This window comes from Carassius auratus, chromosome 17, assembly GCF_003368295.1.
Source record: "Carassius auratus strain Wakin chromosome 17, ASM336829v1, whole genome shotgun sequence".
NCBI classification, from domain to species: domain Eukaryota; kingdom Metazoa; phylum Chordata; class Actinopteri; order Cypriniformes; family Cyprinidae; genus Carassius; species Carassius auratus.
In genome coordinates this window covers 11,685,148-11,697,615 of record NC_039259.1, presented here as the reverse complement: position 1 = coordinate 11,697,615, position 12,468 = coordinate 11,685,148, and the positions used below count along the sequence as shown (strand labels likewise).

Sequence of the window (12,468 nt, the reverse complement as noted above, 5' to 3'; positions counted from 1 at the left end):
TTTTTTTTTTTTTTTTTGTGGAAATCAGGATACTTGTTTCATGATTCTTTACTAAATAGCTTTTATTTAAAACAGAAATCTTTTGTAACATTATAAATGCCCAATTTTTATTAATGGTGTAGTTAATATAATTATGCTGTTACTTATACCTTTTAAGTCAAAGTTCTTTCCAAGACTTCTTCAGACACATGACATAATACCACTTCCAGGGACAATAGAAATGCAGACGTGAGAGTTCATGGTTCTGCAATGGCATAGTAAATTTGGTCATTAAGCCAGAAAAAAATATGAGATAATATGAGAAAACTCGCACTTAAAACCATCTTTAATTATAATTACTATATACCAAATAAGTCTGATGAAAATAATAGGCCTATAGTAGCAATCAATGTGTAGACACATTTGACTGAATTCATGTTTTTCATTATATTAAAGCCTTTAGATCCTCTTTGACTTAAAATGATGAATTAATGTGCTTTCAAAAGTTTTTTTTAAATAAAAAGCTCACATATAAAGCACCTAAAAATATATACTTCACACCCAGGGGCGCTGAACAAGATCCCGGGCCCTATGCATAGGCAGTCCTAATGATAAAAAAATAACTCAAAAACATCGACTGAACCATTTTTCAAAAACATGTGGAAATCTTTTACACGTGCAGCCGTGTGGTGGTACAGTGTCTGACAACATCCTCACAACACACAAGCAAAATGCTGAATAATAATGCTAAAGACCTAAATAAAATGGTGCGTGACTTTACAAATGAGCATTTTAGTTTATGAGCCTACAGACAAAACTGATACAACAGCGACATCTTTGTATAGAAGACTGATTTACACAGAGTCTTTAACACCAAAAAATGAATAAATAATATTAAAAATACAAAAAATACACAACAAATGCTTTGGGGCAAAAAAAAAATCCTTGTTTTTATTAGTTATGCATCCACAGTGGACTTTGATAAAGAGAAGTAAATTCTGATAAAGAAAAGTATTTTCACTAAAAACTGTATCTTTCTTGAATGAGGCTGGAGACAGAAGGTCACTTAAATTACCACACTATTGAAATGGTATCCCCCAAGCCAAACTCTAGTGTTCATGGAAGGCATTTCTCCCACAACTCACATGTTTCACTTTCACTGCCTGCCACAATTCACCTGTAATCTGCTTGGTATTATTGAAGCAGTGCTTTTTCAGTCTGTGTGGTATGATAAACTATTGACTGTAACTCAAGTCTCCTGAAGGATTATGGCAATGCTGGTTATTGTGTTTCTTTAAGCTAGTCATCAGTCTTGGCCTCCATCTCCTCCGCATCATCGTCTCCATCCACCTCAGCATTCTCTCTCTCCAGCCGCTCTAACTGCCGAGCCAGTTCTGTCTCATCTGTGTCCGTTACCACTTTTGGCTGCAGGGATATCGAAACGAGATTTATAGCAGCGTACTCATATAAAATTTCAGTCAGCAATGTCACCATGCCAGAAAACTGGGAAATCATGATTTTTCTCACCTCCATCTGAATGTTGAAGACGCCTCTCTTCTCTTCAATCTTCTCTTTAATGACAGCCATGGCCTGATTGAGCACAGAAAGCCCCTCTGTGCGCTCCAGCGTGGTTGTGGTCATAACATAGCGCGGAGGGGCAATCAGGTTGATCTGCAACAAAAGCAATGAAATAGTTAGAGAATATCTGGATGGTTTCATCTTTCACACAAGTTTATGTTGAATAGCTCTAAAAATGTTGTGTGGTGTAACAAGTGAGAAGTGCATTCTTCCTTCCATCTTTAAGACATGCAAGCATACACATCTTAATGTTTTGATTTTAAATAAACATTTAAGGTTTAGATCTTCATCTTAAAAGGTAAATTTTTTTAAAGAATATATATTGTAAAACTCTAATAAAACAGATTCCCTAATATTTGATATAGGTTGATTCGAATAATTTTGAAAGTTAATTTCAATCATTTTAATGCCTTTTAAATATTTGACATTTATATTAATTTAAATTGTACAATTCATTCATAATTATCTCAGTACATTTTTGGGGAGTTGCATATGACATTTTTTAATTTGAACTAACCTGCATTTCAAAAGTTGTCAAATTATTAGATTTTTAACCTTGACCACATGACTGACAAAAATTTTCAATTACTAACAACATAATTAAAATTAAATAAATAATATAATTTTATGCCACTTACTGTTTTCTTTTCAAGAATTTGATTCTTTTAATGATGCTTTTAATTCAGAAAAAACAACACCACCACATTTATCAAAGTGTATTTAAGTTACTGTATGAATTGCATTTTTAACGCATTTTGAGTGAATTTACATAACCAGAGCAAAAAAAAAAAATGGGCTTCTTACCTTGATTGGCATACACTCTGTTGAACACTTCAGTCCAGCCCTCAAAGCTTCTTTCACTGCATCGATGCCCTCATAGCCATAGCAGGCCACCTCAATGTCGGCTCTGATTTTAACAGCCTGGGGAGTGAGTCGTCTGTTGATGTTATCGATCAGAACGGTCCTTTCCTCCTCCGTCAAATCCAGATCATCTAAAATAGACGGGTCTCTGCCCAGGACACAAGTTACACAAGGATATACAAACATTTTAGTCACAAGTCATTTTAGTCACGAGTCATTTCAAAGTCAATACTTGATTGATGAATGCATACTTACGACACAACCTGCTTAAAGATGTCATAAGCACCGTATCCAGGCCGCTTGTACTTCTCATCGAACACCCAGGCGGTTCGCTGGTACAGACTCTCTAGCTGCTCATCTTTGGTGTACTCTAAGACTTCTGCCACATGCCTCAAAATGCTGTAAACCTATAAAAATACACACATACACACAACATCTATGAGACCATAGGTTTTAGAAATAGAGAGGCTGAACTCCGCTTGCTAAGTGGGATTGACTGAAGGGCAAAGCAATGGCTTTAAAACGGTGTCTGACTTCATTTTCATCTCTGTCAGTGAAAAATAGCATTTGGGTTTAGAATGAATGAATGAAATGAAACTTTAGTAATGCCATTTAATAAGGTCCCATTAGTTAAAATTAGCAAGAGCATAAACTAACAATGAGCAATACATCTGTTAGTTAACATTAGTTAAGAAAAAGAACAACTACTAATACAAAATAATACAACTACAAGTTTATATTAGCTCAGATCCACGTTTTACCATGTTCTAGTGTAGGTTTTGACGATAATTTACTAAAAGATTAACAGAAAGTTGTAACAAAGTTCACTAAACTCATGAACAATATGCACACGTTTATTCTTAAACATATGCCTAATATGCTGGAAATGACATTACCGTCAGTCGTTTAACATTTTGTCGCAACACAGCTGTCAAATATTAAAAGTTTAGCCACTTACTCTTACATAGAGATTGAACAGCTGATCCAAGTGTATTCACCATTAAACAGAAAAGTCATACGCACCGTTTTAGATTTTGTGAACTTGTCTTCACATTTAACGGCCTCTTCAGGTGACACTCTTCTTTTGGATAAATCGATGTAGCCTGTGGAAATGTGGATATCACAGCTTATAAAGAAGAACGAATCGAGAGAGAGAGAGAAGCAAAAAAGCAAGACGAGATTGAAACCGAAGCCTGCCTTTCTCTTTATCCACACGGATGACCACCACACACTCGTTGCGGCCGATCCGGATGAGTTTGTTGATGGATCGGATTCGTCGTCTGGAGAGCTCGCTGAGCAGGATCATGCCCTCGATGTTGTTGTACTCCAGCAGACTCACATAGGCGCCCATCTCTGCTATCGACCTGACATTGACCATCACCACATCCTCCACCTCGGGAAACCTGTGCTGGTAGAATCTACAGCCGAGTACTGGCATCTTGATCCTGGCAGAGAGAAACAGTCTGATGTGAGTCCAGCTGTCTGTGTACAAACGACACACGGGTTCCAGACAGCCAAAGAAAGTGTGTAACGCTACAATGAGAGAAGCTTGTAACGTAACGTCAAACAGCTATTTTTATAGAAAACTTCGGCAAAAGTGTTAAGAATGGAGACACAAAAGCGGTCCTTTAAACACACGGTAAACTATACGTTAATTGATAAACAAATCGGATACAGTTCAACAATTCAACACGAGCCACACCACTTTTTGCCATTCGAACTAAACCCACTATCACTTAACTTACTGATATATAACGTTAAAAGATATGTGAACTATAGTTTACTTAATGTCCTTTAAATCTGATGATGAGAATCCAAGTGCATAGATAAAAAATAAGAAGTAAGGAAAACTGAAGAGCGGTTTCTCTGCTATTTCATCGGTTGAAAATCCGGCGGAAGAGGAAGTTATTCTTCCGTTAGTGGCGTGTTAAGATGCTCTGTATCGCCATCTAGTGAAGCGGAGGCGCATTTGCGAATGAAGGCAACATGCCAATGAGTCACAAAGTATTTCTTTTTTTTCTTTAAAATTCCCACAATAAATATATAAATAAAATTTTCTATTTTTAATATTTAATGTATTAATGTGATGACAAAACTGAATTTTCTTCAGTATCAAATTATCCTTCAGAAATAATTCTAATATGTTGATTTGGTGCTAAATAAATATTTCTTATCATAGATATTGAAAACATTTGTGCTGCTTAATTGTTTTGCTGAATGAAGGTCACAAATACCGCATTTATATCACATTAATTTGACAGGTAAAGTTTTTTTGTTGTTGTTTTTGTTGTTGTTTTTGTATGAAAACCTTCCATCCAATCTGGCAACACTCCTTGTGCACAGCTATGGCATATAACACAGCATAAAATTACCAGATCATCTATAAAGAAAAAGGACAAACATTAAATGATTAATCTGGGCTTTAATTCACTTGTATAATTCATACAAAAACAGTCGAGAAGGAAAGGTGATTCTTCTTTTACATTCATTAATTCTACTTCCAGTTGTCTGGCATATAACTAGATCAACATGAGAGTGAGGTGTTGCACAGCGGGTTACTGGCTCTGTCCACACTCACAACACAAACCAAAGTGTAGTGCACAAGCGTAAAAACCTCAGCGGTGTGATTCTAGATGCTGAGCTATTCTGTACATAAAAACAAAACATTTAGGTTGCATTCTAAATATACATTGATCATCTTAATGAAAACAAAACAAAACAGTTCTGCTGAACAAATCTCCGTAAAGCTGTTTCTAGTGTGTGCTTGAATCAGCTATGGAGATAATACTTGCCTGCAAAAACTGACAGTCCTTCTTTTAAAAGAGTTGTTACCAATCATGTGCGCACACACATATTCACACACTCTCTCTCTCTCTCACACACACACACAGTTTTTCTGTCCATCAAGATCAAGTGTTCCTCACTTCCAGCATTTGCACTCATGGGCTAAACATTCCCCAAAACAATCATGCGTTCATAAGCATACTCTCAGCACACACATCTCACCTCAACATGGAGCTGACGTTTCAAACCAGTGAGATCTCATGAAACATGTCCAGGTAAGATTACACCCCGAAACCAAACAGAAAAACATACACATGTTGCACAAAGAAAATGAAGCCTGTGTTTGGACCACATTTTTTCACAAAAATGCAGCATTTCTTATCTTTTTATTGTATTTTTGTTTTTATTTTCAAAAGTGATTCAAATTAGATTTTAATGTTTAAACAGCATTTTGACTTTATTATAATAATACGACCAGTACATTATACGATGTGCAAATTAAGGTCAAATATTTGATGATGCTAATTTTTATTCATATTGCATTCTGTAATTTTAAGAACACACACTCATAAAATGTATATTTTTCTTTCTGATTTAGGGCGAAATAAGACCAGGACATGTTCTTGGCAGGTTTCATGAGATCCTAATAATGTAGAGCATTACCACAAGTTAAAACACCAGCCCTTTGCTCATGTTGAAATGGGTAAAAACAAAACAGAACCTTCAAATCCAATCAAAACAGATCACAAACGAAACATTTTAAATTGTGCAGAAGCATTGACTAAGACTAGGCCGTGCTGACGCTCAGATGGTGAACCTCTGACTATATTGCTGTCAAATACTGTTTACACTTCTGAGTGCTGGAAGTGCATGTGAATACTGAGACAGAGAGCATAGACTTACATTTAGCCACTTTCATCTTGCAGCGGTGTTCACATGTGGCCTTGCAAACTCTCAATAAAAACCTGAAGTGTACTTTTAACCTCTGTCATAATCACAGTGTTGCTTGCCATAGGAACACTGAGGCAGAGCCACAGGGATAGAAGGCATCAGTCGCTTTGACATTTATCCCTTTTAGTGTCTTGTAAGCTTGAAAGAGTTGTTCAGATGGGCACTGGACTCACTGCTTGATGTTCACGTAGCATTGTACATCAGAGATTCAGGGTGAAAGAGGAGAGAACTGATGAACGAATGTCTTTGTCCACTAATAATGTCAGGGAGCCCAAACTATTCTGAAGTCTGAATATCTCATTGGACTTTTAAAACAGTGACTTTTAGTACAGTTGCTTTCCCACACTATTTAAACCCTCCACATTTGTCCAAAAACTTCTTTAAAAATACATATAGAATATTTACAATCATAAATAGTTTTCAAAGGCAGTATAGAAGCTCTTATTCTACTGCTGCACCAAATGCTGGTAACTCTCACTGGAATGTGGGTAACCGCCCGGACTCAAAAACACACCATGATCAAATGAATTCTGACATAAAAACGCTCATTCCCTCAGCCTGCTGACAGTACAGTGCAGACAGACACTTCTGGAGAGGTCTGAGGGGGCCTAGTGTCCTTATCTAGTGTTGAATCCTGTAGTGTAAAAACGGCGGCTTTCAGTCGACTCTGTGGAACCCGATTCTCAAACAGTCTGCTCTTCGTTTACACACGTCTGTGGAGGGGTGCTGGCTTCATCTCAGCGCAGCCAGGATGAAGGGACCCACTGAGGTTCAGTGTCTAGTTTATTGATGAGACGCAGCAGCTCCTGGTAGGCCTTGTCCAGGTCGGTGTTGACGATGGCGGCGTCAAACAAGTGGCCGAAGTTCTGCTCCATCTCACGGGCCTTCTCAATGATGTCTCTCAGCTCCTCGGGCTGAAAAAAAAAAACAGAAAACAAAAAACAAAAGGGGGTGTGAAACCATGAGAATGGGAGTAGTAGTCCAAAGGGCTGGTTCACACAGAGATAGAAGACAGAGGAATGAAATGATGCATTCTTTAATCCTCATGTTGTTGTTCTGGTCATTTTGACCCAGAGATGATTTTCTTTTTTCCTAAAATGCTAGTTAAATCTTATTGTAGTGGACTAAAAAATTATGATTATTCATAGGACTCATTCATATGAGCATATGCATCTCATTTCTGAGTGAATATTGTCCAAAAAAACAACGCTTTTTTTACTCAAAAACTGAGGTGAGTAAGCTCATATCAATGAGGCCTTCGTCCACAACAGATTCCAAAATTTTAAAAAGGCTGGCCTTTTTGGACCTGAAACTAAAATTAGTTAATGGATTTTCAGTACAGCACAAGGGTTAAAAGTTACAGTGCCATTTCATGCAAAGGCTTAGGACATCTGTCTATTGCATGCTTACTAGGGCTGGGGAAATAAATCAATGCATCGCGAATCAAGAAATGATTCGGCATCGTTTCTGAGATTTTCCGAATGCGTAGCGATTCTTTCTCGAGTCGATTCTGAGCTCAGTTTTGAACAGCAGATGGCACTGCATGCTTTAGAAACAGCTGGCACTGCATGCTTTAGAAACAGCTGTACTCTGCTTGTTTCCAAATCCTTACACACACTTGAACCTAAAATAATTATTCATTAAATTCGATATGGTTGAAGTGAATTACAAGAGAGTGTTCACAATGGGCTGTGTTTACATGAAATCTCATGTCATAAAAGCATTCTGAGCTGAGGTCTCAGGACTCCGTATGCACAGGCACATTTCTTCACGAGCATTTGAGTGTGCAGACAAAAACTAGATTAGTGTTCCATCTTCTGTTAAAATCTAAGCTCAGAATCGGGATGCATCTCCACAAATCAATTCTGCATTGATTTATCATCGTAGCCATAATGTTTACATAGAAAAACAATGGAAATAAGCACAGTGGAATGTGAAAACATTCTTTGTGAGTGGCTCCTGAGAGTTGATCTTTCAGGGCAGATGTTTACCTTTGGGTTTTTGTTGTCTTTAGCTAAGAGGGCTCTCAATCGCTCCTGGGATGGAGGAGCAATGAAGATAATGTAGGGCTTGAGGTCTGAGCTCCGTAAAACCTTCAAAGACTAAAAAGGTAGAATACATAGTCAATTAAAACGATCCAACAAGCATGTGGTACTTTTTTTTTTTTTAAATGGTGTCCAATTCTGCTCCTGTAGGGCAGCCTTCCAGCAGAATTTAGCTCCAAACCTAATTAAACACACCTGATCCAGATAATCAAAGATCACTAAAAGCTTCCAGGCAGGTATGTTGAAGCTAAACTCTGCAGTAAAGTGGTCCATCTCACCTGAGTGTGTACACAGAGGAGGCAGATTTTGCCCGTGTTGATGACTTGTCGGACTGAGTCTGTGCTGGTGCCATAGAGGTTCTTTTCAAACTCTCCAGACTCTATGAACTTCCCTGCCGCAGTGTCCATCTCAAATGCCTGACGGGAAACGAAGTGATAATCGCGGCCATTCACCTCAATATCGCGACGGCTTCGTGTGGTGTCTGTGAGAAGAGAGTTTGTTACTGAAAAACACAGGCTGATAAACAGTACGTTTCTGATACTTACGAGGAACAGCACCAGCAAACCGGTCTGGCTCACTGGAGAGGAGTCTTTGTCGGAGCTCATTTTGACCACAGTTTGGTGGGCCGATGAGAGCAATGGGCCGCTTGCGATTGGCTGGCTGGTGGTATAGAGCCATTTCTTCATATGTGAGAACCTCCTCATTATCAAAGTCTGCAGAGCAAGATGAAACACTTCATGAAGCACATGATAAAAAGTTTAATCGGAGTTCCCACAGGTGTGTAGAGACCTCTCAGCATGTACATTTTCCTTCCAGTGTTAGTCTGAAGAGACTCACCATCGTTTTTATTAGCATTGTATTGCATCTTCTTTCGCTTCTTCTTGTTCTTTTTAGCACACCAAAGTTTTCCTGTCAAAATAAGATGAGTGTTAATGAGAACTAAGAACTGCGCATGTATGCACTTCAGAGTGTTCAGGTGTTCTGCAAGCCTAACCTGATTTCTCAGGCTCTTTATCCTCCTCTATGGTTTGCTTCATTGCCTCTCTCTGCTGCTGGAAACTTTTGCCTGGATAATCAGTAAGAAAAAGACATCTAAGTCAATGTAAAAAAAACAACACCACACATCTGGATCCACAGAACAGCACGTGAGATACAGTACCAGGGACCAGGCCAGCAAGTGGCTGGTTGTCTTCATCCCCATCTCTGTAGGCCTGCCACCAGTTAGGGTCATCTTGACTGATTATGTGGAGGATATCTCCCTTCTGAAAGCACAGGCCGAGTTCTCGACACGGAACATATGGGTCATCTGAAGGGTCGTAGTCAAAATGTGCTTTGACATGCATCTGGGTGAATACAAGAATATTGGTTTAATCGTTGATTACTTTTATGTATTGTTTTACTCAAGGAGCAATTAATTTAGTTCAGACTGAAGGCCTCACCACAGTCTCTTTAATAGGAGGTGGTTTGATCTGCGCGCTGGGAATGAGAACAAAAGTCAGTACGCCATGCATGTCCGCCTGTGAACATGAAAAAAAACAACATTCAGTGTTCAGTGGCCTACGAATATTTTTGGATGCTTCAGTACTTACAAAAGCTTAAGTGTTTTACAATCAAAAACCTAACAGACTACTTCCTATCATCTTTCTTTAAAAAATAATTACCAGGATGTCGAAGACCTCGTTGACATCTCTGCCACGGATTTCCACACCGTTGATCTCCAGGATCTCATCTCCTTCATGCAGAAGGCCACTGTGCTCTGCTGCTCCTCCTTTCACAATGCGGCTGATGACCACGCTATCCATATCGTTTCTAACAGTCGCTCCCTGCATAAATATACATGTGCACATTAAGTTAAAATACAGGTCAGATGTCAAGAAGTGCAAAATATTCTGGAGAAAAGCAATGAAAGAATGTCCTCACCAATGGGATGTCCTTTGCTTTCTCAATCCGAACGATTTTGACAGTCTCCCCGCCCCACTGGGTGAGAGTCTCACTTTGATTGACAGAAGGAACTAGAGGCTCCAGCTGCATCTCCTGTTCAGCCACACTGTCATGGGCCATCATTAGCGCCTGGAGGATATAGAAAGCCAGAGATGATGGGTTATATTCAGGATGAAAGCCACTACAGAGTTCTACAGTGTAGACATGAGTCTGACCTCAACGTCATGTTATAGAGTTCAAAAGAGCTCAGGCTCTGAGACAGGGATTGTGATCACAGTTGTGGGCATCGACACAGCAACATAGAGACATGGGGGAATTGGGGGATGTGTGTACATTTAATGTTAACATACCTGCATGTGAGGAGTTTTGAGGAGGGTGCTTAGCTCAAGTCCTTCCTTCTGCGAGCTGTTGTGCATCATGACCTCCACCTGTGATGACAGATTCAACAACATCAGGTCATTATAGCAATACAACACTGCTACATTTATCATTCCTTAAAGTATTGTAGTAGACATTTGACAAAATGCATTTAAATTTTATGATAGACAGGTGCTGGTCATATAATTACAATATCATCAAAAAGTTGATTTCACTAATTCCATTCAAAAAGTGGAACTTGTATATTATATTCATTCATCACACACACACTGATATATTTCAAATGTTTATTTATTTTAGTTATGATGATAATAACAGACAACTAAGGAAAATCCCAAATTCAGTATCTCAGAAAACCAATACCATCAATCAAGACCAATACAAAGAAAGGATTTTTAGAAATCTTGGTCAACTTGGTCAAAATGAAATCTGCATCTCCATATAGTTGGTCAGCAGCAGGAAGCATGAAGCACGTGCTCTAAAACATCCTGGTATACAGCTGCGTTGACCTTCACATCAGAAAACACACTGGACCAACACCAGCAGATGCCATGGCACCCCAAACCATCACTGACTGTGGAAACTTTACACTGGACCTCAAGCAACATTGATTGTGTGCCTCTCCTCTCTTCCTCCAGACTCTGGGACCCTGATTTCCAAAGGAAATGCAACATTTACTTTCATCAGAAAACATAACTTTGGACCACTCAGCAGCAGTCCAGTCCTTTTTGTCTTAAGATGCTTCTGACGCTGTCTGTTGTTCAAGAGTGGCTTGACACAAGGACTGCGACAGCTGAAACCCATGTCTTGCATACGTCTGTGTGTAGTGGTTCTTGAAGCACTGACTCCAGCTGCAGTCCACTCTTTGTGAACCTCCCCCACATTTTTGAATGGGTTCTGTTTCACAATCCTCTCCACGGTGCGGTAATCCCTATTGCTTGTACACTTTTTTTTACCACATCTTTTCCTTGTGCAAGGTGTCAATGGTGGTATTTTGGACAACTGTGAAGTCAGCAGTCTTCCCCATGATTGTGTAGCCTCCAGAACTAGACTGGGAGACCATTTAAAGGCCTTTGCAGGTGTTTTGAGTTAATTAGCGGATTAGAGTGTGGCATCAGGTGTCTTCAATATTGAACCTTGTCACAATATTCTAACTTTCTGAGATACTGAATTTGGGATTTTCCTTAGTTGTCATTTATAATCATCAAAATAAAATAAATAAACATTTGAAATATATCAGTATGTGTGTAATGAATGAATATAATATACAGGTTTCACTTTCTGAATGGAATTAGTGAAATAAATCAACTTGTTGATGATATTCTAATTAGATGACCATGACCTGTATACTACCAATCAAATATTTAAGACTAGGAAGTTTTTTCAGGTTTTTGAAACATGTCTTTATCAAGGCATTTATTTAAATATTAAAACAGTAATATTGCGAAACATTATTACTAAAATAAATATATATATATATATATATATATATATATATATATATATATATATATAAATAAATATATATATATATATATATATAAATAAATATATATATATATATATATATATATATATATATATATATATATATATATATATATATATATATATAATTTTAAGTAATTTTCTGTTTTATCATATTTTAAAAATTTAAGCTCATCGTATGATGGCAAAGTGGAATTTCTTGCAGTGTCACAAGATCCTGATATGCTGATTTGGTGCACAAGAAACTTTTATGTTTAAAACAGTTTTGCTACTTAATATTTTAGTAAACACTGTGATTGTAAATAGAAAGTTCAAATGAACAGCATTTATTTGAAATAGTAAACATTACACATCTTTACTGACACTTCTGATGAATGAAATGTATCCCTTCTGACTAAAAGTATTAATTTCTTTATATATATATATATATATATATATATATATATATATATATATATATATA

At 37.7% G+C, this 12,468-nt stretch overlaps 2 protein-coding genes across 3 annotated transcripts in view; both read right to left on the bottom strand.

The window, feature by feature from the left end:
- Positions 1-900: 900 nt before the first annotated feature.
- On the bottom strand, positions 901-4,343 carry eif2s1a (eukaryotic translation initiation factor 2, subunit 1 alpha a). 2 transcript variants are annotated; one of them, XM_026285841.1, is made up of 7 exons: positions 4,164-4,343; positions 3,616-3,863; positions 3,442-3,521; positions 2,674-2,825; positions 2,362-2,566; positions 1,507-1,650; positions 901-1,404 (listed from the first exon to the last, which is right to left on the bottom strand). In XM_026285841.1, the coding sequence occupies exons 2-7, from the start codon at positions 3,854-3,856 to the stop codon at positions 1,279-1,281; spliced, it is 948 nt and encodes a 315-aa protein (XP_026141626.1). In that variant the 5' UTR covers positions 3,857-3,863; positions 4,164-4,343; the 3' UTR covers positions 901-1,278. The 2 variants fall into 2 exon arrangements, with proteins under 2 accessions (XP_026141626.1, XP_026141627.1); XM_026285842.1 differs by having other exon boundaries at positions 4,203-4,337.
- Positions 4,344-4,820: 477 nt separating this feature from the next.
- Positions 4,821-12,468, bottom strand: part of pals1a (protein associated with LIN7 1, MAGUK p55 family member a) — a 29,716-nt gene continuing 22,068 nt past the window's right edge. Inside the window, exons 5-15 of the mRNA XM_026285840.1 lie at positions 10,490-10,567; positions 10,119-10,268; positions 9,860-10,021; positions 9,638-9,715; positions 9,358-9,541; positions 9,193-9,264; positions 9,036-9,107; positions 8,744-8,911; positions 8,477-8,679; positions 8,145-8,255; positions 4,821-7,067 (exon numbers count right to left, since the gene is read on the bottom strand). Coding sequence (XP_026141625.1) covers positions 6,891-7,067; positions 8,145-8,255; positions 8,477-8,679; positions 8,744-8,911; positions 9,036-9,107; positions 9,193-9,264; positions 9,358-9,541; positions 9,638-9,715; positions 9,860-10,021; positions 10,119-10,268; positions 10,490-10,567 — 1,455 coding nt within the window. The 3' untranslated portion in view covers positions 4,821-6,890. The remainder of the gene's footprint in view (positions 7,068-8,144; positions 8,256-8,476; positions 8,680-8,743; positions 8,912-9,035; positions 9,108-9,192; positions 9,265-9,357; positions 9,542-9,637; positions 9,716-9,859; positions 10,022-10,118; positions 10,269-10,489; positions 10,568-12,468) is intronic.